Source organism: Canis lupus, chromosome 26 (genome assembly GCF_011100685.1).
Source record: "Canis lupus familiaris isolate Mischka breed German Shepherd chromosome 26, alternate assembly UU_Cfam_GSD_1.0, whole genome shotgun sequence".
In the NCBI taxonomy this organism is placed as follows: domain Eukaryota; kingdom Metazoa; phylum Chordata; class Mammalia; order Carnivora; family Canidae; genus Canis; species Canis lupus.
In genome coordinates this window covers 9,222,098-9,248,933 of record NC_049247.1, presented here as the reverse complement: position 1 = coordinate 9,248,933, position 26,836 = coordinate 9,222,098, and the positions used below count along the sequence as shown (strand labels likewise).

The following is a 26,836-nucleotide window of genomic DNA, read 5'->3' as shown; positions in this document are numbered from 1 at the left end:
TGTGTCTATCATGGATAAATAAATAAAATCTAAAAAAAAAAATAAATACATATGTATTTAAATACATAAATATTTGTGTTTATTAAGATTTTGTTTTTGAGAGAAAGCAGAGTGAGACAGAGTACACGAATGGGGAGGGAAAGGGAGAAGCAGACTTTTCCCTTGAGCAGGGAGCTTGAGGCAGGGCTTGATCCCAGGACCCCGGGATCATGACCTGAGCTGAAGGCAGATGCTTAACCAACTGAGCCACCCAGGCACCCCTAAATATAAATATTTTTTAAAAATTTATTGAAGTGAATTCATATGGCATAAAATTGACCATTTTATTAATTCTTATTTATTCTTAAAATATTTTTTTTTGGAAAAAAATAAAAGATTTTTTTGGGGGGAAGATCAGAGGAAGAGGGAGACTCCCAGGCAGACTCTGTGCTCATCACAGAGCCCTATGCAGGACTGGATCCCACAACCCTGAGATCATGACCCTGAGCAGAAACCAAGAGTTGGACGCTTAACCAACTGTGCCACCCAGGCTCCCTTAAATATTTTATTTTTAAGTTATCTCTATACCCAACATAGGACTTGAACTTACAACCCCAAGATTAAGGGTCATGTGCTCTACCAACCAAGTTGGCCAGGCACCCCAGAACTCTATTCCTTAATTATGGCTGAGTTATATTCCATTTTATGGATGCACCACATTTTATTTATCTATTCTTCCATCGATGGACACTTGGGTTGCTTTCACCTTTTGGTTACTGGGAATATTGCTACTATGAACATGTATGGACTTATCTGTCTTTTTAACCTTTATCCCTCATGCCTGGGACAGAGTCATGCTCGATAAATGCTGTTGGAATGAATGACTGGAGAAAACGAAGGTATTGGACTCAGAGGGATGAGGTAGGGCATCACACACCTGCAAGAGGTGATGGCTGAGTGAGGCCTTGGAGGAGGAGCCTTCAAGTGAACCACATGTGCCATGCCGAGGCCCAGAGCATGGTGCACCATGGGAGCAGAGGGCAGCCAGGTGGCTGAAGCTGAGGGAGTGGGGACAGAACCCCATGCATGAGGAGCTGGAGGGGTGGGCAGAGTCCAGGTCATGCAGGACCCTGTCATTCACAGGGAGGAAGGAGGTGGATCTGCTTCTGAGGCAGTGGAGAGCCACGGAAAGACTCTGAGCAAGAGAGTGCCATGACTTGGTTTGCCTTAAGTTTTGCCAGGATTCCCTCAGTGGAAGATGGATTCCATGGCAGCAGAGGTCAGAGGGGCAGATGGCAGACCAGAGATAAGGCCACTGGAGCTGTCCTAGTGAGAGCTGAGAGTAGATGTTGGCCTGGGATGGGGAAGTGGTGGCAAGGATAGAGAAGTGACATACTCAGACATGGTCTGGAGGTAAAATCATCAGGACTGGTAACAGCAGCCACAACTCACTTCTGGTTCTCAAATTCCCCTTTCCAGACCTTCTAAATCACGGCCTCTTCTCCAGCCCTCTGCAGGTCCGAGCCACAAAGATGCTCAGCTATTCATAGCAGCCAAAGGTGGGAATGACAGGATATTCCTTAGTGGATGAAAAGATAAACCAAATGTAGCGTAACTGTACAGTGAAATATGAATCAGGGCAGCCCTGGTGGCACAGTGGTTTAGCGCCGCCTGCAGCCCGGGGTGTCATCCTGGGGACCCGGGATCGAGTGCCGTGTCAGGCTTCCTGCATGGAGCCTGTTTCTCCTTCTGCCTGTGTCTCTGCCTCTCTCTCTGAATAAATTAAAAAAAAAAATCTTAAAGAAAAAAAAAAAAAGAATACCTACTTAAAAAAAAAAAGAAATACGAATCAGCCATAGAGAAATAAAGTAATGATAAACGCTGTAAAGTAGATGGACATTGAAAGCACTGCTCCAAGTGAAAGAAGCCAGGCACCAAAGGCCACATACTATGATCCCACTTCTATGAAATATATAGAATAGACAAATCCATAGCAACAGAAAGTAGAGGCAACCTACTGAATAGGAGAAGATATTCGCAAATGATATATCCAATAAGGGGTTAATATCCAAAATATATAAAGAACTCCTGCAGCCCAACACCCCAAAAACAAGTAACCCAATTAAAATAGGCAGAAGACATAAGTAGACATTTTCCCAAAGAAGACATGCAGATCGTCAATAGACACATGAAAAGATGCTCAACATCACCCATCATCATCAGGGAAATACAAATTAAAACCACAATGAGGTAACACCTCACACCCATAAGAATAGCTAGAATTAAAAAACAAAACAAAACAAGAAATAACACATGTTGGTGAGGATGTGGAGAAAAAGGAACCCTGCTGATGGTGGAGAGGTAAATTGGTGCAACCATTGTGGAAAATAGTGTGGAGATGCCTCAAAAACTTAAAAATAGAAATACCTTATGATCCAGTAATCCCACTGCTGGGCATTTACCCAAAGAAAACAAAAACACTAATTTGAAAAGATATATGCAACCCTGTATTTATTGCAGGATTACTTATAATAGCTAATGTATGGAAGCAACTCAAGTGTCCCCATAGATGAATGGATAAAGATGTGCTGGGCAGCCCGGGTGGCTCAGTGGTTTAGTGCCGCCTTTAGCCCAGGGCCTGATCCTGGAGACCCGGGATCAAGTCCCATGTCAGGCTCCCTGCATGGAGCCTGCTTCTCCCTCTGCTTGTGTCTCTGCCTCTCTCTCTCTCTCATAAATAAATAAATAAATAAATAAATAAATAAATAAATAAATAAACAAACTTAAAAAGATGTGCTGTACATACACAATGGAATATTAGTCATAAAAAAGAATGAAATCTTGCCATTTGCAGCAACATGGATGGACCTAGAGGGTATAGTGCTAAGTGAAATAAGTCAGAGAAAGATGAATATCACATAATTTCACTTATATGTGGAATCTAAAAAACAAAGCAAAGGAACAAACAACAACAAAGACCAGAAACACCCACAAATACAGAGAACAGACTGGTGGTTGCCAGTGAGAAGGAGAGTGGATATGGGGAAAATGGGGAAAGACAGTGGAAGGTACAGGCTTCTAGTTATGGAATGGATGGAAAGGACAGGGATGGAAAGGACAGCATAGGGAATACAGTCAATAATACTGTAATAGTGTTGCACAGTGATAGATGGTGGCTATGCTTGTGGTGAACAGAGCAGTATAGAGTTCTCAAATCACTATGTTGTACACCTGAAACTAATGTAACATTAGGTGTCAACTATATTTCCATGGAATAAAAGAAAGTAGATTGGTGGTTGCCAGGGGCTGGGAGGAGGGGAGGATGGGGGGTGCTTGCTAATGGATATGGGATTTTACTTTGGAGTCACAGGAATGTTCTGAAACTAGATAGTGTTGGTGATTATACATCATGAATGTACTAAATGTCACTGAATTATTTCTTTTGTGCTTATGACTTTAAAAAAAATTATTTTAGAGAGAGCGCGTGTGCGCAACCAGGGAAGGGCAGAGGGAGAAAGACTGAAGTGGGGTTCAATCCCACAACAAGCGAGATCATGACCTGAGCCAAAACCAAGAGCTGGGCGCTTAACTGACTGAGCCACCCAGGGGCCCCTGTACTGGTGACTTTTTAAAGTTGGGAGCTGTATCTTTTTTCTTTTCTTTCTTTCTTTTCAGCTTTATCGAGGTATAATTGACAAAGAAAATATATTTAAAACATACATCGTGATGATTTTATACATATATAAGTATTGTGAAGATTCCGCTCCCTTGGTTAACACATTCATTAATGTGTTTTAGTGTTTCTTTCTTTCTTTCTTTTTTTTTTTTTTTTTGGTGGGAGCATTTAAGTTCTACTCTAACTATCTATCTATCTATCTATCTATCTATCTATCTATCTATTTATTTATTTATTTATTTATTTTATTTTTATTTGCGTTTATTCTATGCGGAATTTACTCCTGGGCCATAAGTTTTTTTCTTCAGTTTCTTCTGGGATATCTTTTTCTTTTGTGCAACCTCCTCTTCTGGTTTAGGAACAATCTGCTCTTTTTCAGTAAGAATCATCTCGATGTGGCAGGAAGAGCTCATGTGTGGGTTAATCCGGCCATGAGCCCTCTAAATTCTACGTCATATCTTGAGGGCTTTGTTCACCTGGATGTGCTCAATGGCCAGAGAATCTACATTTATTATTATTTTTTTTAAAATTGTATTTATTTATTTATTCATGAAAGACACAGAGAGAGAGAGGCAGAGGCAGAGACACAGGCAGAGGGAGAAGCAGGCTCCATGCAGGGAGCCTGATGTGGGACTCAATTCCGGGACTCCAGGATCACGCCCTGGGCCAAAGGCAGGCGCTAAACCGCTGAGCCACCCAGGGATTCCTGAGAATCTACATTTAAACCCTTAAGTTCAGTATTACTCTCTGCATTTTTTTTTAAATTTTTATTTATTTATGATAGTCACAGAGAGAGAAATAGAGAGAGGCAGAGACATAGGCAGAGGGAGAAGCAGGCTCCATGCACAGGGGGCCCGATGTGGGATTCGATCCCGGGTCTCCAGGATCGCGCCCTGGGCCAAAGGCAGGCGCCAAACCGCTGCGCCACCCAGGGATCCCACTCTCTGCATTTTTAAGCATGTGCAGTAAAAATTCAGCACTCTTCTTAGGGCACCGACCCTGTGTCCAGCCCCACTGTTTGGCCTGCGCACACCTACCAACTCCACGATTGTAGCAACAGAATGGCACACACTGCTTCTGCAAAGTGACATCTTTCAGGTACTTGGTGGCTTTTCGGACATGCATACCCTTGATGGCCTGGGCAGTTTCATGCATGTTCTTAAAGTGAACATGAAGATTTGAACCTCTCAACTCGCATGATTTTGTAGGGTTTTCTGGGTCCAGCGAGTAGGGAACCATTTTCAGAGTTTACCTCAGGCCGCTCAGGGGGAAGAGCAATTTCTACTTTCTTTAAATTAGACAAACCGTGTTATCAACCAGTCACCATGCTATATGTTATGTTTACTTTAAAATGGTTAATTTTGGGGGTGCCTAGCTGGCTCAGTTGGTGGAGCATGCAACTCTCGATCTTGGGTTGTGAGTTCAAGCCCCACATTGGGTGTAGAGATTACTCAAAAAATAAACATTTAAAAAATAAATAGGACAGTTCCGATGGCTCAGTAGTTTAGCGCCGCCTTCAGGGCAGCGCGCGATCCTGGAGACCCGGGATCGGGTCCCATGTCAGGCTCCCTGAATGGAGCCTGCTTCTCCCTCTGCCTGTGTCTCTGCCTCTCTCTCTCTCTCTCTCTCATGAATAAATAAATAAAATATTTTAAAAAAATAGTTGATTGCTTAAACACAATATGAATATCCAAATTCAAAAAAAATAAATAAAATGATTAATTTCTTGTTATGTGAATTTCACCTCAATTAAAATTAAAATAAATAATAAGGAATTTTTTTTAAAGGATGTCAGGACGCTTTCTGATTTCTGCCTCTTTCACCCATGCCAAACCTCAAATGCAGTATGAGGGGTTCTGAGAGTCAAGGTTCATAGATCTCTGGGGAGATTTTCCCCACATCAGACCCAGAAGCTTTTGTGCTTGGCATTTTCCTTATCTGGTGTCTACATTTGTGGAAATTCCAGCTAGCCTCTCTTGGTTGAAGAATTATGTTAGCATCAGGTATAGGCAGATTCAGGGGCTCAGCCACTATTAGATACCACTAGGTATCTGTCTCCATGTTGTGGGTCTTGGCCCTACTCTCCTCTGTGCTTGCTTCACTATCAGACATGCTCTAGAATACAACCACTCCTCTCCACCCCCATGGCTTCTGCTTTGCTTTTGGCTTAGGCACCACCATCACTTGCTTAGATTACTATAAGAGCATCCTCCCTGGTCTCCTGCTTCTACTCTTCTCTCTATAGTCCAACCTCCTCATAGCAGCCAGAGACCATGTTGAACCTAAGATAGACGGTGTTCCTCTCATTTTCTCAAAACCCTCTCATGGCTCCCCATTCTTCTAACGGTAAAGGTGAAATCTTTCTTATGATCCACAAGGCCCCAAACAACCTGGCTTTACCAATACTCTCTGACCTCATTTCCTACTATTCTTCCACTTGCCCACTTGGCTGCAGCTCCATTGGGCCTGTTCCCTGTTATTCAAACATGCTTGGGATGGTCCTATTTCAGGGCCTTTGCACTTGCTGTTTCCTCTGCCTGGGACAAGCTTCTCTGGGATATCTACACAGCTCTCTCTCTCTCTCACTTCATTCAGGTTTCTTCTCAGAGAGACTGTTTCTGACCACCTTGTCTAAAATCTCACTCCCATTCTTTCTGCCCGATTGCCATGGCTGGTTGTCTTCCTAGCAGAAATCACTTCCAGAACCCAGTTGTTGACTGATTCAGGAACAGTGACTGGCACACAGCCGGTGCTTAGTAAGAGGCTGTAGAATGAATACATCTACATGTTCCTCTCATCTTCAGGCCAGGACTGGACGATGACTAGTTCTGGAGGGTGGCAGCAAGAGCAGGAAATAAATAAAGGTCCAGGGAGTTAGAACCCTGTTATTTTGGGTGGAGCAAGAAGAATAGCTGTTCCTGTTTGCTGAAAGCACCTACTGTGTGCCATGAACGTTATTTACAATGACTGTATCTTCCAGGTGAGGAAACAGAGGTCTAGAGAAGTGACTTCTCAAAGGCCTGCAGGGATCAAATGACTCAGTTGGACCTGAACCCACACCTCCCCAGTTCCAGGACTTTCGCTCTTCACTGGGACAGCGGGTAGGGTTGCCAGGCACCCTGTGCATATAATACAGTCCTCTACTGACTTTGTCAAAAACGCCCCCAATGTGCTGCATTCATTTTTTTCCCAATAAAGTACACATTTTCAGCAGAGTTGTTTTTCAGATTTAGCTAGGAGTTAAATTTGCTAAATCTGGCAATGCTAGTCAGGGAGGATTTCCCATTTCCCACTCCAGGCCTAAGGCTGCAGCGACTGGTAGCGCGTTGGGTCTCCGGGCTCTAGGCCTCTTGCCTGGGTTAAGTAAGGCACTGGGGATTGGGGAATTAGACGCGGTCCCTTTAAGAGTGGTTTCGGGGACGGGCCAACGGGGGCGTGTCGATCCCAGGGGGCGTGCCGAGTCGGGGCTGGCCAATCCGGGGGCGGGCCGAGCGCGGGGGCGGGCCCGGCGCGGGTGGGTTGGGGAGGGTTAAAGGGGCCCGCCCGCGGGTCGTGGACCGTCCGGCTGCCCCCGCCTCCTTCCGTCCGAGCTGAGCTCTCCCGCGGCTGCGCCGGCCGGGCCGCCCCGGAGACAAAGCGACTCCGCCGCCGCCGCCGCCTAGTGGGTGCCGGGCCATGGCCGGGCCGCCCCGGGCGCCGCGCCTCCCTAGGCTGCACGGAGAGGTAAGGCTGGCCTGGCGGGCTTGGGGGAAATCTGCGGGCGGCTCTGCTAGGAGACGCGAGCCCGGGCTCGGGCCGTCGTGGGCCTCGGGGTCCCGGGCTGTGGGACCTCTGCTGGAGACAGCTGCTCGTCTGCGACCGCACGCTACTGGTCCTTTACGCGCTAGGGATCTCGGCTGCAGGCCGAGCTCGGCCCACGACGCCCCCCTCGAGGGACCTCCGCCGCCCGCGAACTCCGGCTCCTGCGTTCTGCCGTGGAGCACCTCATCCGGGGCTCTGGCTGCCCTTTAAGGAAAACGCCAGACACAAAAAAGGGGCGGAGGGCAGCTAGGAGCAGTGCCAGACCTGGGGAACCAGCCTCTGCCTGGGGCGAGGGTCCCGCAGTCCCTATGGCCCCTGCTGCAGAGGCGCTCTGGGAGTTCTCAGCACGTTTTTCCGCCTGTACCTGCCACACCCTATTCTCCACCCCCCTCCGCCCCCGGTGACCACTGTTAGGGGACACCTGTGGCAGCTGGATTGTCTCAGCACCTGCGGTCTGGCTTCTTGAATTGAATGCCAAAATGCCGTGCCTCAGTTTCTCCAGTCCTGGGTTCCTGGCCAGCTGTGTCTCTGGAGACCTTGAGCTAATTGACCAGTCAGACCTGGTTGAGCTAATTATTTGCCTTTTGGACAGCTGCTTTCCTGAATGCTCACTGCCTGCTAAACATTTTGCAGAATGGATTTATTCAACCCTTCCTAGAGGGATAGATATTTGTTACTTATCTTATTTATTTTTTTAAAAGATTTTATTTATTTGAGAGAGGGAGAGGGAGAACGAACAAGCAGGGGGAATGGTAGGCAGAGGGAGAAGGAGAAGCAGGCTTCCCGTGGGGCAGGGAGCCCCATGCAGGACTCCATCCAGGACCCTGGGATCATGACCTGAGCTGAAGGCAGATGCCTGAGCCACCCAGGTGCCCCAGAGGAACGGATATTAATATTCTCATTTTATAGAGGAGGCTCGCCCCGACTCACAGTGGCAGTGATTTTGGTGCCTTTCCCATAATATGCCAGTGGGTTTTCCTCACTGAACCCACTCCACAGCCCACCTGACAGATGAGGAAACAGGCTGGGAAAGGTGAAGTGACAATCTTAAGGTGGAGGGCAGAACCTGGCCCTGGGACTGGAGGGAGACCAGGCTCCCTCCGGCTTCCTGCCTGGTCAAAGGCTGTTGAATCAACAGCAGTACCCACAGTGGACTCTGAACTTCTTGGAAAACAGCATGAGTGTGAGGAGATAAATGGGTGACCAGGCCCTCCCAGAGGCGGGAGCCCGCACCCCTGCTGCTTCCTACCCTCCCCTTTTTTGCTGGATGGGAGGAGGCAAGGGCCATGGGCAGAGTGGGTTGTGCTGGATGGTGACTTGGGCTAAGCTGGCCCCATTTGGGCAGTAGGGGAAGAGGGCTGCTGAGCATGAGGGAAATTGCTCTTCATTGGGCCTTAATGGGGTGGAGACCCCAAGACCAGCCCCTTTGTGCTGGTTGCCTGGAGCATGTGACTCTGGGTACAACATTGTGCCTTTGGGCAAGTTACTTAACCTCTCTGTCTCCATTTTCCAGTCTGTGAATGCTGGTTTATGAATAGATCCCTTCTTACGGGGCTGTTGAGAGATTTCAGAAGATAACTCTCTGATTCATTCTACAGGTATTTGAGCACCAACTACATGCCAGGCCCTGGAATTCAGGCAAAAATACCCTGCCCTTGTAGAGTAGGCAAAGATGACCCAGGTAATTTCAGATCGGGGTGTAGGAAAATGATTGGGGTGGGGGATCTCTTGCATACAGGGTGGTCAGGGACTGCTTCCCTGAGGAGGTGATGGTTAAGCTGAAACTGAAGGATGAGAAGTCAGCGATGTGAAGAAAGAAGGGCATTCCAGGCAGGCAGAACAGCCAGGGCAAAGGCTGGTGTGTGTGTGTTTGAGGAACAGCAAGGAGGCCAGGGTGGCTGGAGCTGAATGAGCAAGGGGGAAAGAGACAGGGGAAGGGCACTTGGAGGCCGTGGGGAAGACTAAATGCTGGAACAAGTAGGGAGTCATGGAAGGGTTCATAGTAGAGGAGGGGTATGGTTGGACTTATCTTAACAGGATCCCTCTGAGGGGAATGGATTGTAGTGGGGCCAGGGGAGGGGCCAAGGAGGGAGCTTGGCTCTTCAGGGACAGGGAAGGGGCAAAGAGGGAGGCAGGGAGAGTCTGAGGAGGCTACTGCAGCTGTCTAGGCGAGCAACGATAGGGACCTAGGATGGGGAGGTGGTAGACGGCAGAGATATTAGGCCACTGATTTGGAAGAGGTGGTGATGGAGGAATCAGCTGGGCTTGATGAGTGAGGGGGGGTGCGGGGGGAGAAGGCAGAGCCATTTGCTGAGAGAGTGCTGAGGGGAGCATCTGGCAAGGCCGAGAAGAGTATCAATACTACCACTGCTGAGTGTATACCGTGTGCCTGGCACGATGCTCAGCACCTTCTATAGAGTCACTGTGTCATCATCACAACACCCTGACATAGGTGCTGTTATGATCCCATTTTACAGATGTGGAAACAGAGGCCCAGAGAAGCTTAAATCTTGCCCGGGGTCACACAACCTGGACACTACACAGAGCTGACATTTGAACCCAGAGAAGAGCAAGCCGACAGCAGACTGGGCAGAGGGCAGGGAGGCAAGCAGTGGCCTGAGAGGTAGGAGGGAGATGGGGCCAAGTAGGGTGGGTGGTTCCTGTGAGAAATGGAGCCAGGGTCCACATACAGTTGTTGGGGTGTAGGAACTCATGAGTCCTGTTTTGCAGACAGAGAAACTGAGGCTCAGAGCAGGGCAGCCTATGTCTGAAGTCACTCAGTTCAGGTAGGCAGAGCAGGGATTAAACACCCACCACCCTGAGCCTTCAGCCCTGAGCCTTCTCTCTGACGTTGGCCCCACTGCTAGGTCAAGACAGGCTGATTTCAGCTACCAAATCGTAGCTCATGTTGCCTCTTCCAGGAAGCCTTCCTTGACTGCTCAGGCAAGTTAGATGAGGTAGATTCAGTAGGGAGCAGTTGTTCCCCTCTGCTCTGGGTCAGGATGCCTGGCTTGGCAGATGCTCTCAGGAGAGTCACCAGCCATATGTCATTCCTCCAGGCCCTGTGGAAGGCACCACCTGGCTGGGGAATGAGCATTAATTGAGTACCTTCTGCAATCCAAGGACTTTACATCCTTTGCCTCTTAAAAATATAGCTACTGTCCTATGCAGAGTGGGGCTGTAAAGCCTGAACAAAGTGGCCATGAAGAACTCTAAAGGGAGGTATGGCTAAGTTGGGGGTCCATGTTCCACCTCCCAGTTAGTTTGGCCAATGTTGCCCCCATCACGTTCTCCTTGGGGGAAGGTAGATAAAAATCACTGGGCCAAGTGTATAGAGTTAGATTGCTCTGCTTTAAGTGAGCACCTGATGCTGTCCCCACCCCCTTCCTATAAGTGTGGGCCAAACCCTGGGCCTTTTATCTGGGTCACTTCATAACAGTCTTTTCTTCTCTTTCCCTTCCCCCTCTGCTCCGGCCTCACCAACCTCCTGGTTGGTCCTCAAGCAGGGCAGCAGGTTCCTATCTCAGGGCCTTGCACTTGCTGTCCCCTCTGGTATGTGCCTGGAGCTCCCTCCCTCACCTCCTTCAGGTCTCTGCGCAGATGTTACTTTCTCAGTAGTACACCCTTTCCTGACTCCCATTAAAATCAAACACTCCTTTTGTCCCTAATACCCCCGGCCCCTTCCCTGTATTATATCTTCTACAGCACTGCAGACCACCTGGCAGATATATTTTATCTGTTTGTTAATTGTTTGCCCCCTTCACCTGCCACTAGCACGTCAGCACCACAAGGCCAGCGACCCTCTCTGTCTTGTTTACTGCTGTATTCCCACTGCCTGGAACAGTACTTAGTACGTGTAGGTGCTTAATGAATGTTTGACCAATGAAGTCCCCACAGCCTTCCAAAATAAGTTCTGTTCACATCCCCATTTCATGGATAGGCAAATCAAAGCTGAGTTATAAAAGCAGAGCTGGGACCTGGGAGGGACCACAAAAAGAGAGCTGGTCTGGTTTCTGGGGATGATGAAGGCATCCATGCCTGAAATGAGGCCTGGGTTTGAATTTCAGTTCTGCCCGACTTGCTTTGTGACCTTCTGCCAGGGACTAGCCTCTCTGTCCTTTGTTACCCCATCTGTCAAATGGGGTGGTGCTAGGCCCTGCCAGTTGAGGTCTGCTGCGAGGTTAAATGAGTTAATATATAGAAAATGCTCGGCACGCAGTGGTCACGCTCGGCCTTACTCCGGGGAGGCTCCTGGGGCCAGTGAGACCTGGGTCGGGGCCCCGGCTGACCCTGAAGGGCTGTGTGAGCTTCTGCTCCGGGAGCCTCAGTTTCCCTACCTGTGCGAGAGGAGCGTTGAGGGCTGTGGTGGCCGAGGGTGGCAGGGAGGTTACGGCGAGGCTCGGGGGGCGGGGGCGCCCGGTGGCGGCGGCCGAGTGAGTCACCGCTGTCCTGGTCGGGGTGGGGGACAGGCCCCGGCGGCGCGGCCATGAAGCTGAACGAGCGCAGCCTGGCCTTCTACGCCACCTGCGACACCCCAGTGGACAACTCGGGCTTCCTGTACAAGAAAGGCGGCCGGCACGCGGCCTACCACCGCCGCTGGTTCGTGCTGCGCGGCAACATGCTCTTCTACTTCGAGGACCGGGCCAGCCGCGAGCCTGTGGGCGTCATCATCCTGGAGGGCTGCACGGTGGAGCTGGTCGAGGCCGCCGAGGAGTTCGCCTTCGCCGTGCGCTTCGCGGGGGCCCGGGCGCGCACCTACGTGCTGGCCGCCGAGAACCAGGCTGCCATGGAGGGCTGGGTGAAGGCGCTGTCGCGGGCCAGCTTCGACTACCTGCGGCTCGTGGTGCGCGAGCTGGAGCAGCAGCTGGCGGCCGTGCGGGCCGGGGACTGTGCGCCGCCGCCGCGCCGGGCCCCCGCGCTCGCGCCCAAGGAGAACGGCTGCGCCTGCGCCGTGTGGAGCGCGGAGCCCCCCGCGCCCGGCCCCGCCCCCGGCCCCGCCCCCGGCCCCGCGCCCGGCCCCGCCCCCGGCCCCGGCCCCGCGGGCGCTGCCTCCCGCCCCAGGCCCGGCCCCCCGCCGCCCCTGCCCCCCCGGCGGCGGGTCTCGGAACCGAACGGGCCTCTGCACGCCGCCTCCTTTGTCCGGCTCCACCAGCAGTACGGGCAGGAGGTGAGGGCGCTCAGGAGCCGGTGGCTCAGGAGCCGGGCCCAGCCCTGAGGTCCCCGCGGGCGGAGAGCTCCTGCTTTTGGACGGACCTCAGCCCCAGGCCTCGTGCTGACAGGCCCTGCCCTGGGAGGCCAGGGGGGCCCGGTCCTGAGGAACCCTGCTCAAGGGACGATGCCGGGTGCCGAGGGGTGCTTCAGGACTGTGGGATCCGCAGGGGGCCGCATGCCTGATCCTAAGGAGCACCCAGGGGCTCCGTTTGCCCGAGGCCTGGTGTCCAGGGCACTCCCGCCCCAGGCCCCGCCAGAGTCACCTGGCAAAGGCCTGTTGCTGGTAATAGGCCCTGCTGGGGTGACCGGGACCTCGTGAGACTCTGTGACCTAAAAGGCAGTGCTGGGGGAGCCCCGGTCCTGGCGGCCTGGACTGGACCTGGACCTGGTCAGAGAGAAGCCTTGGCCCTGTCACACCACACCCGGGTTTGACCTCCTTTTGCTCCAGGGCCTGGCTCCAGGTGTCCTGCCTGGCGCCAGAAGCAGGTGCAGAAAGTGGCACGGGCGCAGATTTTAATGCCTGACCGGTGTGGTGAGATTGCCTGGGCTCTTGGCTTGGAGTGGGGCTGAGGCAGGACTTTGCCCTGGGCCTCAGCCAGGCCTTGAGGCGGTGCAGCAGTGGCCCTCCAGTTTGGGCCATGTCTTTGTCCCTTTGGGGGTTCTCACGTGCCCTCCTGACACTCTCTAACCGCCACATATTTAGCCTCCTCCTCCTGGAGCAGGTCTTCTGCCCCAGCCTAGGGTGGAGCCTCTCAGGAGCCGGCCTGATCTTGTCCAGTCCTGAGCTGGGCAGCCGTGGCCTGAGCTGACTTTCCAGCAGGCTCCCCAGGGATGGGTGGCCGTGAGCGACTCACCACCCAGAAAGGGTCTGGGTGCTGATCTGGTACTACAGAGAAACAGCTGCCAAGCTGTGTGTTTGGCTTCTGGAACCCTCTCACTCTGTCACTGTCTCAGCCCACCTCTGCTCCTGATGCTCTGATGGGGAGACCAGGTCTTATTTTGCTTCGAGATCGCCTGCTGTTTTACTGTACTTACCACAGTGGCCATTCTTCATCCAGGGAGAATCTCGGGGGTGGGGCTGGGGCACCCCTGGCCCACAAGCTGGGTTATGTTTACAGTCCTCAGTGCCCCACACTGGGGATCACCTGAGGACACGTACGCCCCAAACTGTATTTCCCCAGAGGGTCCCTCTCGGTGACAGTCAGACTTGGCCCTGAGGCCCCTTCCTGCTGTTTTTGGAGGCCCTGGAGCTTGGGGAAGAATGGGGGGTGTCTGTGTCTACAATCACCAGCTCACTGCTGGCTCAGTTGACTGGGGCTTCAGTTTTAATTTAATTTTTAATACTTAGGGTATTTTATCCCCGCTAGCAACAGAGCTTGGTGTTTTCACTGCTTTTGTTTCTTGTTAGCTGGTGGGAGGGCTTGGCTGAAGGTTTTGGGGGCAGTTGGAACTGCCCCCAAGGAGAAGGCCAGGAGCCAAAGGCACCTCAAGAATCTCACCTGGTTCTCCACCTTCTCCCCAGCAAGTCCTATTCTCCTGACAGGTGCCTCTGGGAGTCTTTGTACGCTTCCCATCCCCCTCCTTTCCAGGTCCTCAGTGGAGGGGGTGGGGATGGCTGCTCTTGTCCATAGGCTCCGGGTCTCCAGGGAGGTTAGGAGCTGCCCAGAGCCCATCTCCTGGCCAGACCCAGCTGGTGGGATGAGGGTTTGGCCCCTATTCTGGTGCAGGTTTACAAGCTCTATAAAGGTACAGTGCCTACTCCTGGCCCCCCTTCTCCACCCACCCCCCCGATAAAAAGCACAAGATGGGGTCAGGCTGCCTCCAGAGTTGGGTGGGGACAGAGACATCAGGCAGCCTGGGAGGGAAATATAAAGGTGAAAATAAAAGATTTATCAAGTTATGACTGATTGTGTCATTTCTTCCTCCATCAGAATCCTTCATGGATTTGTCTAGCAGGGCAGGCCCTACAGGAGAAGTGACTGGTGTATTGGGTGCCCATGGTTGATGCTCTGCCAACCACATCTCAACCTCATGGCAGATGCCAGCTCCATTTTACAGACGAGGGAATGAGATTCATGTTAAGAAATCTAAGTTCACACAGCTGAGCCTCTAGAATCCTATGGAAGAAGGGCAGAGCCTTCCAGAAGGATAAGGGGGAGGAGGGTATGGAGTTGCAAAGTTCCTTTTCAGAAGTGAGAGGAGGCAGGGGGAAAGTGAGGATTGATTGATTGATTTTTTATTTTAAAGATTTTACCCATTTATTCATCAGAGACACAGAGAGAAAGGCAGAGACACAGGCAGAGGGAGAAGTAGGCTCCACGCGGGGAGCCCGACGTGGGACTCGATCCTGGGTCTCCAGGATCATGCCCTGGGCCGAAGGCAGGCGCCAAACCGATAAGTCACCCAGGTGTCCCTGATTGCTTTTTTTAAAGGTTTTATTCGGGGCAGCCCCGGTGGCTCAGTGGTTTAGCACTGCCTTCGGCCCAGGGCCTGATCCTAGAGACCCAGGATCGAGTCCCACGTCGGGCTCCCCGCGTGGAGCCTACTTCTCCCTCTGCCTGTGTCTCTGCCTCTCTCTCTCTCTCTCTCTCTCTCTCTCTCTCTGTCACGAATAAATAAATAAAATCTTTTTTTTTAAATTATTTTTTTTTAAATTTTTTTTTAATTTTTTAATTTTTTTAATTTTTTATTTTTAATTTTTTTAAATAAATAAAATCTTAAAAAAAAATTTTATTTATTCATGAGAGAGGCAGAGACACAGGCAGAGGGAGAAGCAGGCTCCCTGTAGGGAAGCCGATGTGGGACTTGATCCCAGGACCCTGGGATCACACCCTGAGCCAAAGGCAGATGCTCAACCACTGAGCCACCCAGGCATCCTGTGGAAAGTGAGGATTTAAAAGTTAACTGTGGGCTGAAGGCCTGACGGGAGGAATGTCGGCGATAGCAAACAGAAGAGTTTAACCTGCCTCTTTTCACAGATCAGTTTATGGTGGCTGCCTGGGGCCCTGGAGTGAGGAGCATTCTAGCATTAGTGCTGGTTCAGAGGGAAAGAACCGATAACTGTTTAGCGATGTCTGCCATGAGCACAGGGTGGATGGTGGTGATGCTCATGCTGTGTATCTTAGACTCATGGAGCCTGTTTGCTGGGCTAATGGGGGATTCGCAGATGGGAAGGGGCTGGCCCAAGGTCACCCAACATGATGGACTAGGCCCGAGTTCCTCCTAACGTAGATTCAGAACTTGAGTCACATGTCTCCCTTGCCAGTCTGGAAAAATTGTGCACATTCAGGATAAGGTGGTTTAGGAGGAGCAACCTACAGTCCTCAGTCCGCAGAATCAAGTTCAAGAATAAGAAATGAAAAATACCAAGGTCAGGGAATCATGCTGCTGTGAGCAGCCAGTGTGTGCTGAGTAATGACTCCTACCCCTCCTGGGACCATTGCTGACATGGGAGCTGGGGAAGTGGTTCCCCACACGGACTGAATCAGGGTGCTCCCTGTGGTATTTGTGACCACAACCTCCGCAGGGTCTGGGGTATAGGATGGGGGAAGTAGCAGGGGAGACAGCCTCAAGAGGGAGGGTCACGAAGGGTGCTGTCGCCTGCCAGGCTTTTTAGGGTTGGACTGTTTCCTTGCAACATCTGAAAGGGGGAGGGGAGACAAGTTGGTCAGTACCCAAGTGCTGTGCACCTACCTGCTAATAATATGTCAGTGTTTCCTTTTGACTGAAGGGGGATGTTAGGGGCACGTGTCTAACAATGACTAAAACATCCCAGAAGCATGACAAAGTAGGGGAAGTTGTCCTTACCCAAACACTCTTTGGGGGATATCGTATATATTCAGAGGGATATTCTGAGAAGCAACTTGGGGTAGGGGTGAGAACCTCAAGGAGGGCCACCAGGCCAGAAACTATGGGCTGTGCCCATGGTTGCCCACATCCATCTCCCCTAAATGGTTAGTTGTGCTGCTCCCATTTGACTTTCAGGGATCAGCTAAACTTTAGCTCCTAAAGAATGGCTGGGTGGCTGAATTTCAGCCAAAGAGATGTGAGTATAAGGGTCTTCTTCTTGATTCTAAAAAGAGACACAGGGCAGCCTGGGTGGCTCAGTGGTTTAGCGCCGCCTTCAGTCCAGGGTGTGATCCTGGAGACCCGGGATTGAGTCCCACATCGGGCTCCCTGCATGGAGCCTGCTTCTCCCTCTGCCTGTGTCTCTGCCTCTCTCTCTGTGTCTCTCATGAATAAATAAATAAAATCTTTAAAAAAATAAAAAATAAATAAAAAGAGACACAATGAGGAGCTCTTCATTGTTCTCTGGTGGTAAGTTATGTCTGATGCCTAGAGCTGTAGCAGCCATTTTGTGATCATGAAGTAGGCTGCGCTAAGGAAAATATGCCCTGCTGGGTTTTGCACACACTTAAAGATATCCTTGAGCTGATGAATCTAAGGATATCTTGTTATTTGAAGTAATAAATGTCTTTGTTTAGAGCTTAGAGAGGGGGACGCCTCGGTGGCTCAGCAGTTGAGCGTCTGCTTTAGGCCCAGGGCATGATCCCGGAGTTCTGGGATCAAGTCCCACATTGGGCTCCTACAGGGAGCCTGCTTCTCCTCCCTTTGTCTATGTCCCTGTCTCTCTTTGTGTCTCTCATGAATAAGTAAATAAAATCTTAAGAAAAATAAAACTTTGAGAGGGATGTTTTTGTTATTTGCAGCCAGAGGCTTCCTAACGGGTAAGTTCAAGTGATTTGTAGCTGTTCCCTCTAAGGAGCATGGCCCTAGGGTACCAAATGTAGAGCTCTTGTCAGCTCAGTGGGGAGAAGGTTAGTGCTGGATGGTATTCCCTGGGACATCCTTTCCTTGGAAGACTTCCATCTCTTGGGAGCGAAAAAAAAAAAATACTGAAAGAATAGCACTGCACCTTCTATGTTCTAAGTGGGGCTCTTTTGTCTCAACTATCCACACCCCCCAACTCCTCCCCAGATACCTTACCTGACCTTACACAAACTTGGTTATGGAAAAGTTTCTGCTCCTTGTCCCAATTTCTAAAATTGCTCCTCCTTGTGGGTACCAGGTCCGCCTCAGGTGCATCCCCCAGGGCTTAGCACTGAGACGCCAATCACTGCCTCCCCTCCCCTCTGAGCTCACTGGATTCTTCCCTCCTGACTGGTTGCCTGGCAGGTGTTGGTCCTCAGACACAAGCTGAGCCAGGCAGTGTCCCGAGAAGTTGGATTTGGAAGGAGCAGACTCAGGTGTGAGGGCTGCCTGTGAGAGAGACTGGTGCCCCAATGTCCGGCTGAACCCTCCTGCCTTTGGATTTCACGGATCACCTCTGGATCTTCCCAATGAACTGTCCACACATCTTTAAGTGAATCAAAATTTCTCTCAACCCAGCCGTTCCCGACTATGCCAAGACACCCAGGGAATGTTTGTTCTGCGTGCCTGTGCTCTTCTGTTCCACCAGCATCCTTCTGGGGGGCCTGGCCCACCCACTGGGGCCAACAAAACAAAATGAAATTAGGACTGCCTCCCATTTACTGACACCTATGATGTCTGGTCACTTGGAGAGGGGCGGAGGTGTGGCTTAAAAATGCAGATTCCTGGGTTCTGGCTCCCGGAAGTCTGGGTCAGTAGGTAACAGGGATTTTACGGCCACAGCTTAGGAAATGCTCATTTAATCTTCAAAGAGACTTCTAAGGCAGTGTGGTAGCCAGCCCCCATGAGGGCCCCTGATGATCCTTGCCTCCTGGTGTCCCTGCCTTTGGGCTATCCCCTCCCACCCTGAATCACGCAGAACTGCGTGGCCAAGAAAATACTGTGGGAGTGACAGTGAGGCTTCCAAATCTGGGTCCCAGAAGACCGCGCAGCCTCTGCCTTGCTCACTGTTGGCTGCCCTGTTGTGGGGATGCTGGAGCAGCCCTTCCAGAGGAACTGAAACCCTCAGCCAACAAGCCAGTACCAGCTCAACAGTCTCATGGGAGTGCACCATTTTGGAGGCAGATTTTCCAGACCCAGAACAGCCTTCAGAAGACTGCAGCCCAGCTGGCGGCTCAATGGTAACCCTCGTGAGGGATCCAGGAGCCAGAACCACCCAGTTACACCACTCCCAAATTCCTGGCCCAAGAGATTGAGAGGTAAATGTTTACCCTTTTAAACCACTAGGTTAAAAAAAATAAATAAATAAATAAACCACTAGGTTTTGGCGTTATTTGTTAGGTGTTAGGAGACAACAACACAGGTAGATACTATTATGATCTTGTCCATTTTACAGGTAAGGAAACTGAATCTCATGTAAGGACTCTAGATTGCCTGATAGTGGAGAGTCAAACCCAGGCCAGGCCAAGTCCAAAGCCAGTGCTTTTAACAACTACACCCTGGAGGGCTGGAGAAGGTCATGAGACCAAGACTTACCCCTTCATTGTGGCAGATGGGGAAATGGACTTGGGGGTGAGGAGTCACCTTGACTAAGGTCACTCAAGGTGGTGTCCCTGCTCCATCCCTACTGCTCTTGAGTTTACAGGAGTGACTTCAGCCTCCAGGGTGCCTGCAAGGGCAGACCAGATCCTAGAGCAACATACACCCTGTGCCCTTAGCTATGGAGAGCCTGGCCTTTAGAATGATCTCAAGAATAGCCTCCCTGGGGCAGCCCCGGTGGCGCACCGGTTTGGCGCCGCCTGCAGCCCAGGGTGTGATCCTGGGATCGGGTCCCACGACGGGCTTCCTGCATGGAGGCTGCTTCTCTCTCTGCCTCTCTCTTTCTCTGTGTCTCTCATGAATAAATAAATAAAATCTTAAAAAAAAAAAAAAAAAAAAAAAGAGAGAATAGCCACCCTGGCAAGCCCTGGCCAATCAGCCAGGTGAGGTCTGTTTTTTTTCACTCACCAGTAGGTGATGGGAGGTAGGGCTACTGGCCCAATGCAGGAGCTTAACTAGGAGCCAAAGGAGGGCAGGGGTAGGAAGCAAGGACCATCGAGGCCTGAAGGTCAGGGCCTACGGTGGGGGTGGGCCCTGCTGCTCCCCTCTGGCTTGCATCTCTCCAGGCAGATGGAACCTCTTAACCTCCTAAGGTGCAAGTTTGACCATAGCAACTCCCTCTCACACCCTCTATGGCTTCCAGTACCCTCAGGAGAAAAGCCTATTTCCCACCATGTCCCAACGGGCTTCAGCATCTGACCCTCATCCTTCTACTTCCTTCCACTCCCACCTCAAATTCCAGCCTTCTTTGGACCTGTTTCCCCATGTTCTTGTCCCTGCTTCTCCCCAGCTCCTACAGTATTTCAGGTGTCAGCTGCAATGTCCTTTCCTCCAGGAAGCCTTCCTGGACTCCACTACTTATACTCTCATGGTTCCCCATGTTCCTGCCACTGAGTCACTGAGCACATGTAGGCACTCAATAAATACTTATTACCTGGACAGTCACCAAATTTCCCCCAACTCAACTCTCTGCTCTCCCCCGATTGAAAATTACTACCTCTCACCCTCCTCCAAGTTCTTCCCTGCCTTCTCGTTCCTTTCTGGTCTCACCATTCCCCACTCGCCTGTGCTCCCTAGTTCAGAATTCCACATTTCTGTGTTTTTACCGCATTTTCCACTCCAGATGAGCAGCAACTGCAGACAATGTCAACACAAAGACGATGGTCCAGGATGGAGCTTTATTTCCCGGAGGCTGGGGGCACCTGTTTCCGCAGGTTCTCAGGTGGCTTGTCTGTGTTCGATGTGGCTTCCCTACTCCTGCCCCACTTACACCAGGGAGCCATATCGCAGGGGTTTCTGCCTTCTGTTTTTCCAGAGCTGTGAACTGAGGGCCCAAAGGGTCAGTCCTTGGCTCTGCTTCATTTGAGTCCTTAAAACCGCCTTAAGGGAAGGTGCCATCCCTACCTCGTTCACACAGCTTGGAAAAGTGAGGCGGCACAGAGCAGTACAGGCTTTTACCCAAGGTGCTATGGCTCCAAGTGGAGCCAGGGTTGAAACCAGGTGCTCTGGCCCCTCACCTTAAGCTCTTGACTCTCCTTCTTCTCCTCTCCAACTCTGAGCGAACCCCTAAGGGCTAGCTCAGGATCTCTACGGGACCATTTTGACCTTGGCCTCCTGGACGTCCCCCTCCCTGCACCGATGGAGTAATCAGGCACCCCAAGGGGCCAACCTGCCGGCTTTGGAGTAATTAGTTATTCCAATGAATTTAATTAATTCCTTAATTCCCACTTTAAGGACATGCAGAAGGTTTCCCGGCAGAGAGAAAAGGTCTGTCTTGGGATAGCATGTGGCCTTGGCTCATGGATGAGTAATGCCACCCCAGGGACTTTCCAGACATTATTGGTCAGGGAAAAAACCCTCCAACAGCTTGAAGCACAGACTCACCATCACAGCTTGGAAGAACCCAAGCCCTGCTCATGATAACAATAAGTAATGTAGAGTCGTGATGTGCCACACACTGTCTTACGTATTTTATGTGCATGACGATTCCTCATTCACCTGAGCTGGCTGCTGTGAGACCCCTATTTCTCAGACGGGGAAAACCAAGGCCTGGGTTAAACAGCATGGGAAGAGGCAATGAATGCTCTGTTGGTTACTAGGAAGCCCCTCTTAGCATTTTCCTTTCTTCTTCTTCTTTTTTTCCAGATTTTATTTATTTATTCATTAGAGACACACAGAGAGAGGCAGAGACATAGGCAGAGGGAGAAGCAGGCTCCATGCAGGGAGGCTCAATGCAGGACTCGATCCCAGAACTCTAGGATCACGCCCTGAGTGGAAGGCAGACGCCCAACCTCCACGCCACCCAGGTATCCCAGCATTTTCTTATCAGGAGGCTGAGGACACCTGTTCCTCACGCCACTGAGGTGTGGGCAGGGCATGATCTCAGCCCCAGAGCTTAACTTGCTCTGGATTCCAAAAAATGGATTCCAATCCTTCCATTTTCTTTTGCTGGAGCCCACAGCACAATTGCTAACAGATGTCATAGGACCTAGGCAGGTGGCACAGGTGAGGACTGAGGGTGATCACAGCCAAGTGTCCTGTCTCAAGGGGGGAGCTGCTGTCACATTGGAACGTGGGCCCAGTGTGGCCAGATCTTATGTGTTTTTTTTATTCATTTTTTAAAAGATTTTATTTCTTTATTCATGAGAGACCAGAGAGATAGAGAGAGAGAGAGAGAGAGAGGCAGAGACACAGGCAGAGGGAGAAGCAGGCTCCATGCAGGAAGCCCGATGTGGGACTTGATCCTGGGACTCCAGAATCATGCCCTGGGCCAAAGGCAGATGTTAAACCGCTGAGCCACCCAGGGATCCCCCCGATCTTATAGTTTTTAAGAGAAACTGGTAATTGCGATTTTTATGTGATGTGCCCCCATATTTTAATGGTGGCAAACTAATTTAAAAGCCAGGTTTTCAAAAAAATGTTTTGTAAAACATCTCTGAGGGCCAGATTGGACCCCTAATTGACATCCCCAGCTCCAGAACAAAGCAAGCAGGACACCTAGACATTATTATACAATTCTGTATTGAGCGACGCGTTTACAGAACGTGTTCTTTTTAAAATTTTAAACAAAGTTCATCAATCTCTCATAGAAATGATTTTGTGGATTTTTGTTTTGCTTTTACCGTTACAGGACGTGAACCTGACAAAGTTGTTCATGGGTCTGCTAGCTTTAAGTACAACAGGATTTCCATGTTCAAAAGACTATATACTAAGTGCTTAATCAAATCCCGTCACACAAAAGCCAGATTTAGTCCTCTAAGATTTGTAGTCTGCGGGTGAGCCTGGATTTCAGTGTTGTGGGGGTTTCAACAGTAGAAAGTGGTGTATTCCCTCACAGTTGTCTTAATTGCAATAGGGCGGTGGTGGCTAAAAGATGTTTCATTTGTTCCAGATTTGATTACTCTGAAAATTGGTCACTGTTTCCTATTGTCAAAATATAAAAATACCTTCATCTGGATAAAAATGTATACAGTGGAAAACTCTTCAATGCATAGCCTGGATGTATGGAAAAGGATGTTTTCCTGCAAGGTTTGTGTTGTTCTTCATGGATTGTGGAGACTGCAGCCTGGCCTGGGTGCATGAGAGTTGAGATTTCTGGAACAGCTCTCAACTGTCCCCTTCTGGTCACTGGATTTTGCTGGCCTGGTTTCAAAATGCTTGCTGCATCCTTGAAACCCATCAGCCATCTCCCCCTGGCACTGGATTGGCACTGATTATGGCCCTATTTTCATTGTCATTCCGGATTCAGCTGGGGAGTCACCAATTCAGCCTTCCCGCAGAGAGTTTGAAAAAGGAAAAAGAAATAACAGGAAAGAGAGTCAAAAACCAACATGGTGGCTGTTCCGTCCAAACTGGGAACTCTCCCACCAGAAACCCTGACAACGAAGATTCTAGAAGAAGGGCTTCTCTGAGTTGGGGGGATTGAGTCTTTGCTTCCCAAAAGGTTGTGTGTTGGAAGGCAGGAGGGTAGATTTAGAGACTGGGATACAGTGGTCCTGCTGCGGTGAACTCAGCATTTTCTCTTTGTTCTGTGTGGACTTGGGAGTTGCAGGTGCCTTCCAGAAATAGCACCTGTGTCAACTTGAGAAAGGAGATGGCAAGAAGGGTAGTTGGGGTCACTAGTTGGAGGAATCTACTTTTTGGTGCCAGGTGCTCATGGGATGACCAAAGCTGTTATTTTCTTAAAACATAGGGAGGGGAAGATGGTGGCTGCAATCCTGCTCTGGAAAGCCAGTGGGGAAACTTCCTGTGCGGTGGCCACGATTCAGGTTGGGGATCGGGGTCACCCTGGCTCAAGTGCTGCCCTCCAATCACCTGACCCCTTGCCTGGCTTCCCAGAAGATCCAGAAACACATCTTGTCTACAGATGGACAGGCTGTGTGTCCAACGTCCGTGGCCCACAGGTTTCTGACTAGAGGGAGTGGAAGCAGTTTGTTTTGTACCATGTCACATCTCGGGTAGGATGGTCGGCTACAGCCCACATCTCTACAACATTTACAATGGCACGGGACGTTCTGTGTTATCAAGGTTGCAAAACAGACCACCAGAATGAAACACATCCTCAACGGCATCGAGGTTTTCATTTAGAGTCTTTTGGACTTTCTCTTTTCAGCACGGTTTCTGGAAGGGCAGTAGCAATGTGCTGTGTCTCACAGACAGATATGGAAAAAAAAAAACTGTAGTTCAAGGGTTATCTAAATTTTGGTCAGTCTTATAGTGTTTTGTGATGGCTTTGAACAATTGTCTTCTTTTAATCTCATCTAGTGGCAAGAACGACACAACTTCAGTGTATACTTCGCAACAGTTGTGACAGCATCCTGATTTTATAACTCTCTGTAATATCAAAACAGCATTGGCTGGGAATAAATTCCAAAGGATCCTTTATTAAAATATCTAAAAGAGGTCTATAAATATTTATTTTTCTAAAAGAGTTTGGAGTTTCCAGGTGAAAATGTGGTGCCACATCGCTTCTGCCTCCTGCAGAGAGGCCAGGGTGGAGAAGAGGGTGCTCTGTGGGGTAGGGGGTGCCAAAAAGAGGAGGCAGTGGCACTTGCCCCACCTGTTCACTCACAACGTCATAGAACTAGGATTACAACAAAAAACGTAAACTGCATAACACTGCTGTCTGCATGTTGATGGTTGAGTTCCTTCCTTCCCCCACCCCGTCTGTTTGCGAGAGTGAGTGGGAGAGGGGGAGCTGGCCACCTGGTATGCCCCTTGCCCTCGTGCCCCTGCCTTCAGAACTCCCACTCCAGGGCCTCCTCCCGGTTGGCAGCCCTCTCCAGCCGGTAGATGATGCTGTTCAGGTTGGCCATCTTCTCATGTCGCCGCTGCAGGTTGGAGTTCACCTTGGCACTGGGGTGCAAAGCCCCAGCTGTGTCGGTGGTGGGGCTGGCACTCGGCACTTTGGCAGGAGGGGCGCCGGGTGGGGACGGGGAGATGGGGGCTGAGGAGGAGGGGACAGGTGACACAGACATCATGAGGCCTGGGGAGGAGGCAGCCGAGGGGGAGTTCAGGGACACTTCCAGGCTACAGCGCGAGGATTCTGAGACAGACTTAAAACTTAGAGGGTCTGGGTGGAGTCGCTCCCCGCCCTCACTCTCCTGGGGGAGCTGTAGTGAGGGGCAGTCTGGAGAGGTCCCACCTGGAAGGAGGAGCCCTGGGACCACTTTAGGGAGTTGGTCATTACCCGGACGGTCAGGATGTGCCTCTTTGGGGGAACCTTGGCCTTTGTCTGGCTCCCCTGAGTCCTGGAGCTGGTTGCCCGCTTCTTCTTCTGCATCCTCCTCAGTATGTTCCTGCTTGATCCTCACCTGGGCCTTGTCCTGGGTGGTTGGGGATGTGATGCTCTCCTCGGAGCCTTCCTGAAGCTCCAGTTCCTTCACAGTAGGCTTCTGGTCCTCAGCCTCAGAATTGGGGCTCTGTGGGGTAGGGTCTGGGTGGGAGTGGCCTGGTGGCAAGACGCCAGGACCCCCGCTGGGGTCAATGTCTGGTTCATCTTGGGTCCCCTCCACCAACATCTCCCGGCGCATTCGGGACCTGGGGCAGAGATGGTGGTGAGTGGGGGAAGGGGTGCTGGATGGGAGACATGGTAAACCCAGGACTCAATCCAAACAAGTGGCATTTTGACCCCACCCACTTCCCTGGGGGCATCTTCCTATGCAGCATCTTAGTAAGCCCTGTCAACAACCCTACTAGTGGGTTCTATCATTATTCCTACTTCACACAGGAGGAAACAAGTCTCAGCGATGTTGAGTGACTTGCTCCAAGTCACACAGCCAATAAGTAGCAGAGTCAGGGCTCGAACTCTCAGGATTGTTGGATTCTAGAGTTGAGGACCTAGACTTGCACTGTCCAGCACAGTAGTCACTGACCACATGTGGCTCCTGAGCACTTGAAATGTGACTAGTCTGAATTGAGATGTGCTGTACAGGTTAAAATACACACTGGATTTTGAAGGCTTAATAAAAAAAAATTAAAGTCTCATTAATAAAGTTTTTATATTGATCACACACTGAAATGGTTACATTAGGCTAAATATATTATTACAATTAATTTCATGTATTTTTAAAAAGATTTTATTCATTCATTCATGAGACACAGACATAGGCAGAGGGAGAAGCAGGCTCCCCCACAGGAAGCCTGATGTAGGACTCAATCCCAGGACCCTGGGATAATGACCTGAGCTAAAGGCAACCCAGGAGCCCCTAATTCTGTTTTTTTTTTTTCTTAACGTGGCTATTAGAAAATTTTATTTTATTTTATTTTTTAAAAAGACTTTATTTATTCATAGAGACACACACACAGAGAGAGAGGCAGAGACACAGGCAGAGAGAGAAGCAGGCACCATGCAGAGAGCCTGACATGGGACTTGATCCAGGGTCTCCAGGATCATGCCCTGCGCTGCAGGCGGCGCTAAACCGCTGTGCCACCGGGGCTGCCCTATTAGAAAATTTTAAATCACATGTGGATTGCATTATATTTCTTTTGGATAGGACCAGTCTAGAGCATTTCTTGAAGTCAAACTCAGATGTAGTTTGTGGAAACAACTCTCTGCTTCTTTCCTGTGGGGACTCTTAGACATCAGCCCAGAAGGGGAAACTGAGGTGTGAAACGTGACTTGTTCAGGTCACCAGAGCACGCACAGGCAGAGCTGGGAGCAGAACCTGGGAAGCCCAAATTTCAGTCTAGACCCCAGTAGTCACTCTCTCTTCACTTCAACTGCATCATTGCCAGCGGGCAACATAGTCTCACACATATTTTAGAGCAGGACAAGCCAGGATTGGGACTAACCCCACTAATTATTTTCCTAACAGCAAATGAAGTCTAGAAGTCAAATGACTCGTCTGAGGCCATACAACAAAAGGGCTTCCTCAGTTACGTGCTGTAGCCCTCTGCCCATTTATATTAATAATAAAGGATGCTATTGATATATAATATTAACAATTATAAATCATAAACATCATAATAATGGGTGCTATTCATGTGTCAGGCACCAGGTCAAGTGCCTTTTGCAGATTATTTCATTTATTTTTCCTAATAACTTTAGGAAAAGGATATTAGTCTCATTCCTATAGATTTAGGAGACAAGACTCAGAGAGACACAAAGGATTGCTATGATCACAGGGCACGTGATTGGGCTGGGAAGCCAATTATCTGGCTATCCTTTCTTGCTTCCCTGGTTCCTTGTCCAGGTTGGGG

At 50.2% G+C, this 26,836-nt stretch overlaps 2 protein-coding genes across 19 annotated transcripts in view; one reads left to right on the top strand and one right to left on the bottom strand.

The window, feature by feature from the left end:
* The first annotated feature begins 7,233 nt into the window (after nt 1–7,233).
* PHETA1 (PH domain containing endocytic trafficking adaptor 1) lies at nt 7,234–24,037 on the top strand. 3 transcript variants are annotated; one of them, XR_005379160.1, is made up of 5 exons: nt 7,241–7,378; nt 9,055–9,137; nt 9,934–10,079; nt 17,843–18,795; nt 22,527–24,037. XR_005379160.1 is itself a non-coding variant. In XM_038575091.1 (4 exons), the coding sequence occupies exon 4, from the start codon at nt 11,943–11,945 to the stop codon at nt 12,669–12,671; it is 729 nt and encodes a 242-aa protein (XP_038431019.1). In that variant the 5' UTR covers nt 7,300–7,378; nt 9,055–9,137; nt 9,934–10,079; nt 11,926–11,942; the 3' UTR covers nt 12,672–14,567. The 3 variants fall into 3 exon arrangements, 2 of the variants coding, with proteins under 2 accessions (XP_038431018.1, XP_038431019.1); XM_038575091.1 differs by lacking the exons at nt 17,843–18,795; nt 22,527–24,037 and adding an exon at nt 11,926–14,567 and having other exon boundaries at nt 7,300–7,378; XM_038575090.1 differs by lacking the exons at nt 9,934–10,079; nt 17,843–18,795; nt 22,527–24,037 and adding an exon at nt 11,926–14,567 and having other exon boundaries at nt 7,234–7,378.
* CUX2 (cut like homeobox 2) overlaps nt 20,360–26,836 on the bottom strand; it is a 285,094-nt gene continuing 278,617 nt past the window's right edge. For 14 of the 16 annotated variants that reach the window (XM_038575085.1, XM_038575075.1, XM_038575074.1 and 11 more), the window contains one exon: nt 22,140–25,174. In XM_038575085.1, the coding sequence (XP_038431013.1) occupies nt 24,373–25,174 (802 nt within the window). In that variant the 3' untranslated portion in view covers nt 22,140–24,372. Of the gene's footprint in view, nt 20,460–22,139; nt 25,175–26,836 lie in introns of those variants that run through there. The other 2 variants (XM_038575088.1, XM_038575089.1) reach the window with 2 other exon arrangements.

Bases quoted from the DNA above. Each gene is read 5' to 3' on its own strand.
- PHETA1 (XM_038575090.1), top strand. From the start codon at position 9,074: ATGCCAGGCCCTGGAATTCAGGCAAAAATACCCTGCCCTTGTAGAGTA. The intron at 9,138-11,925 runs GTAATTTCAGAT...GGTGGGGGACAG, and splicing joins AGTAGGCAAAGATGACCCAG to GCCCCGGCGGCGCGGCCATG.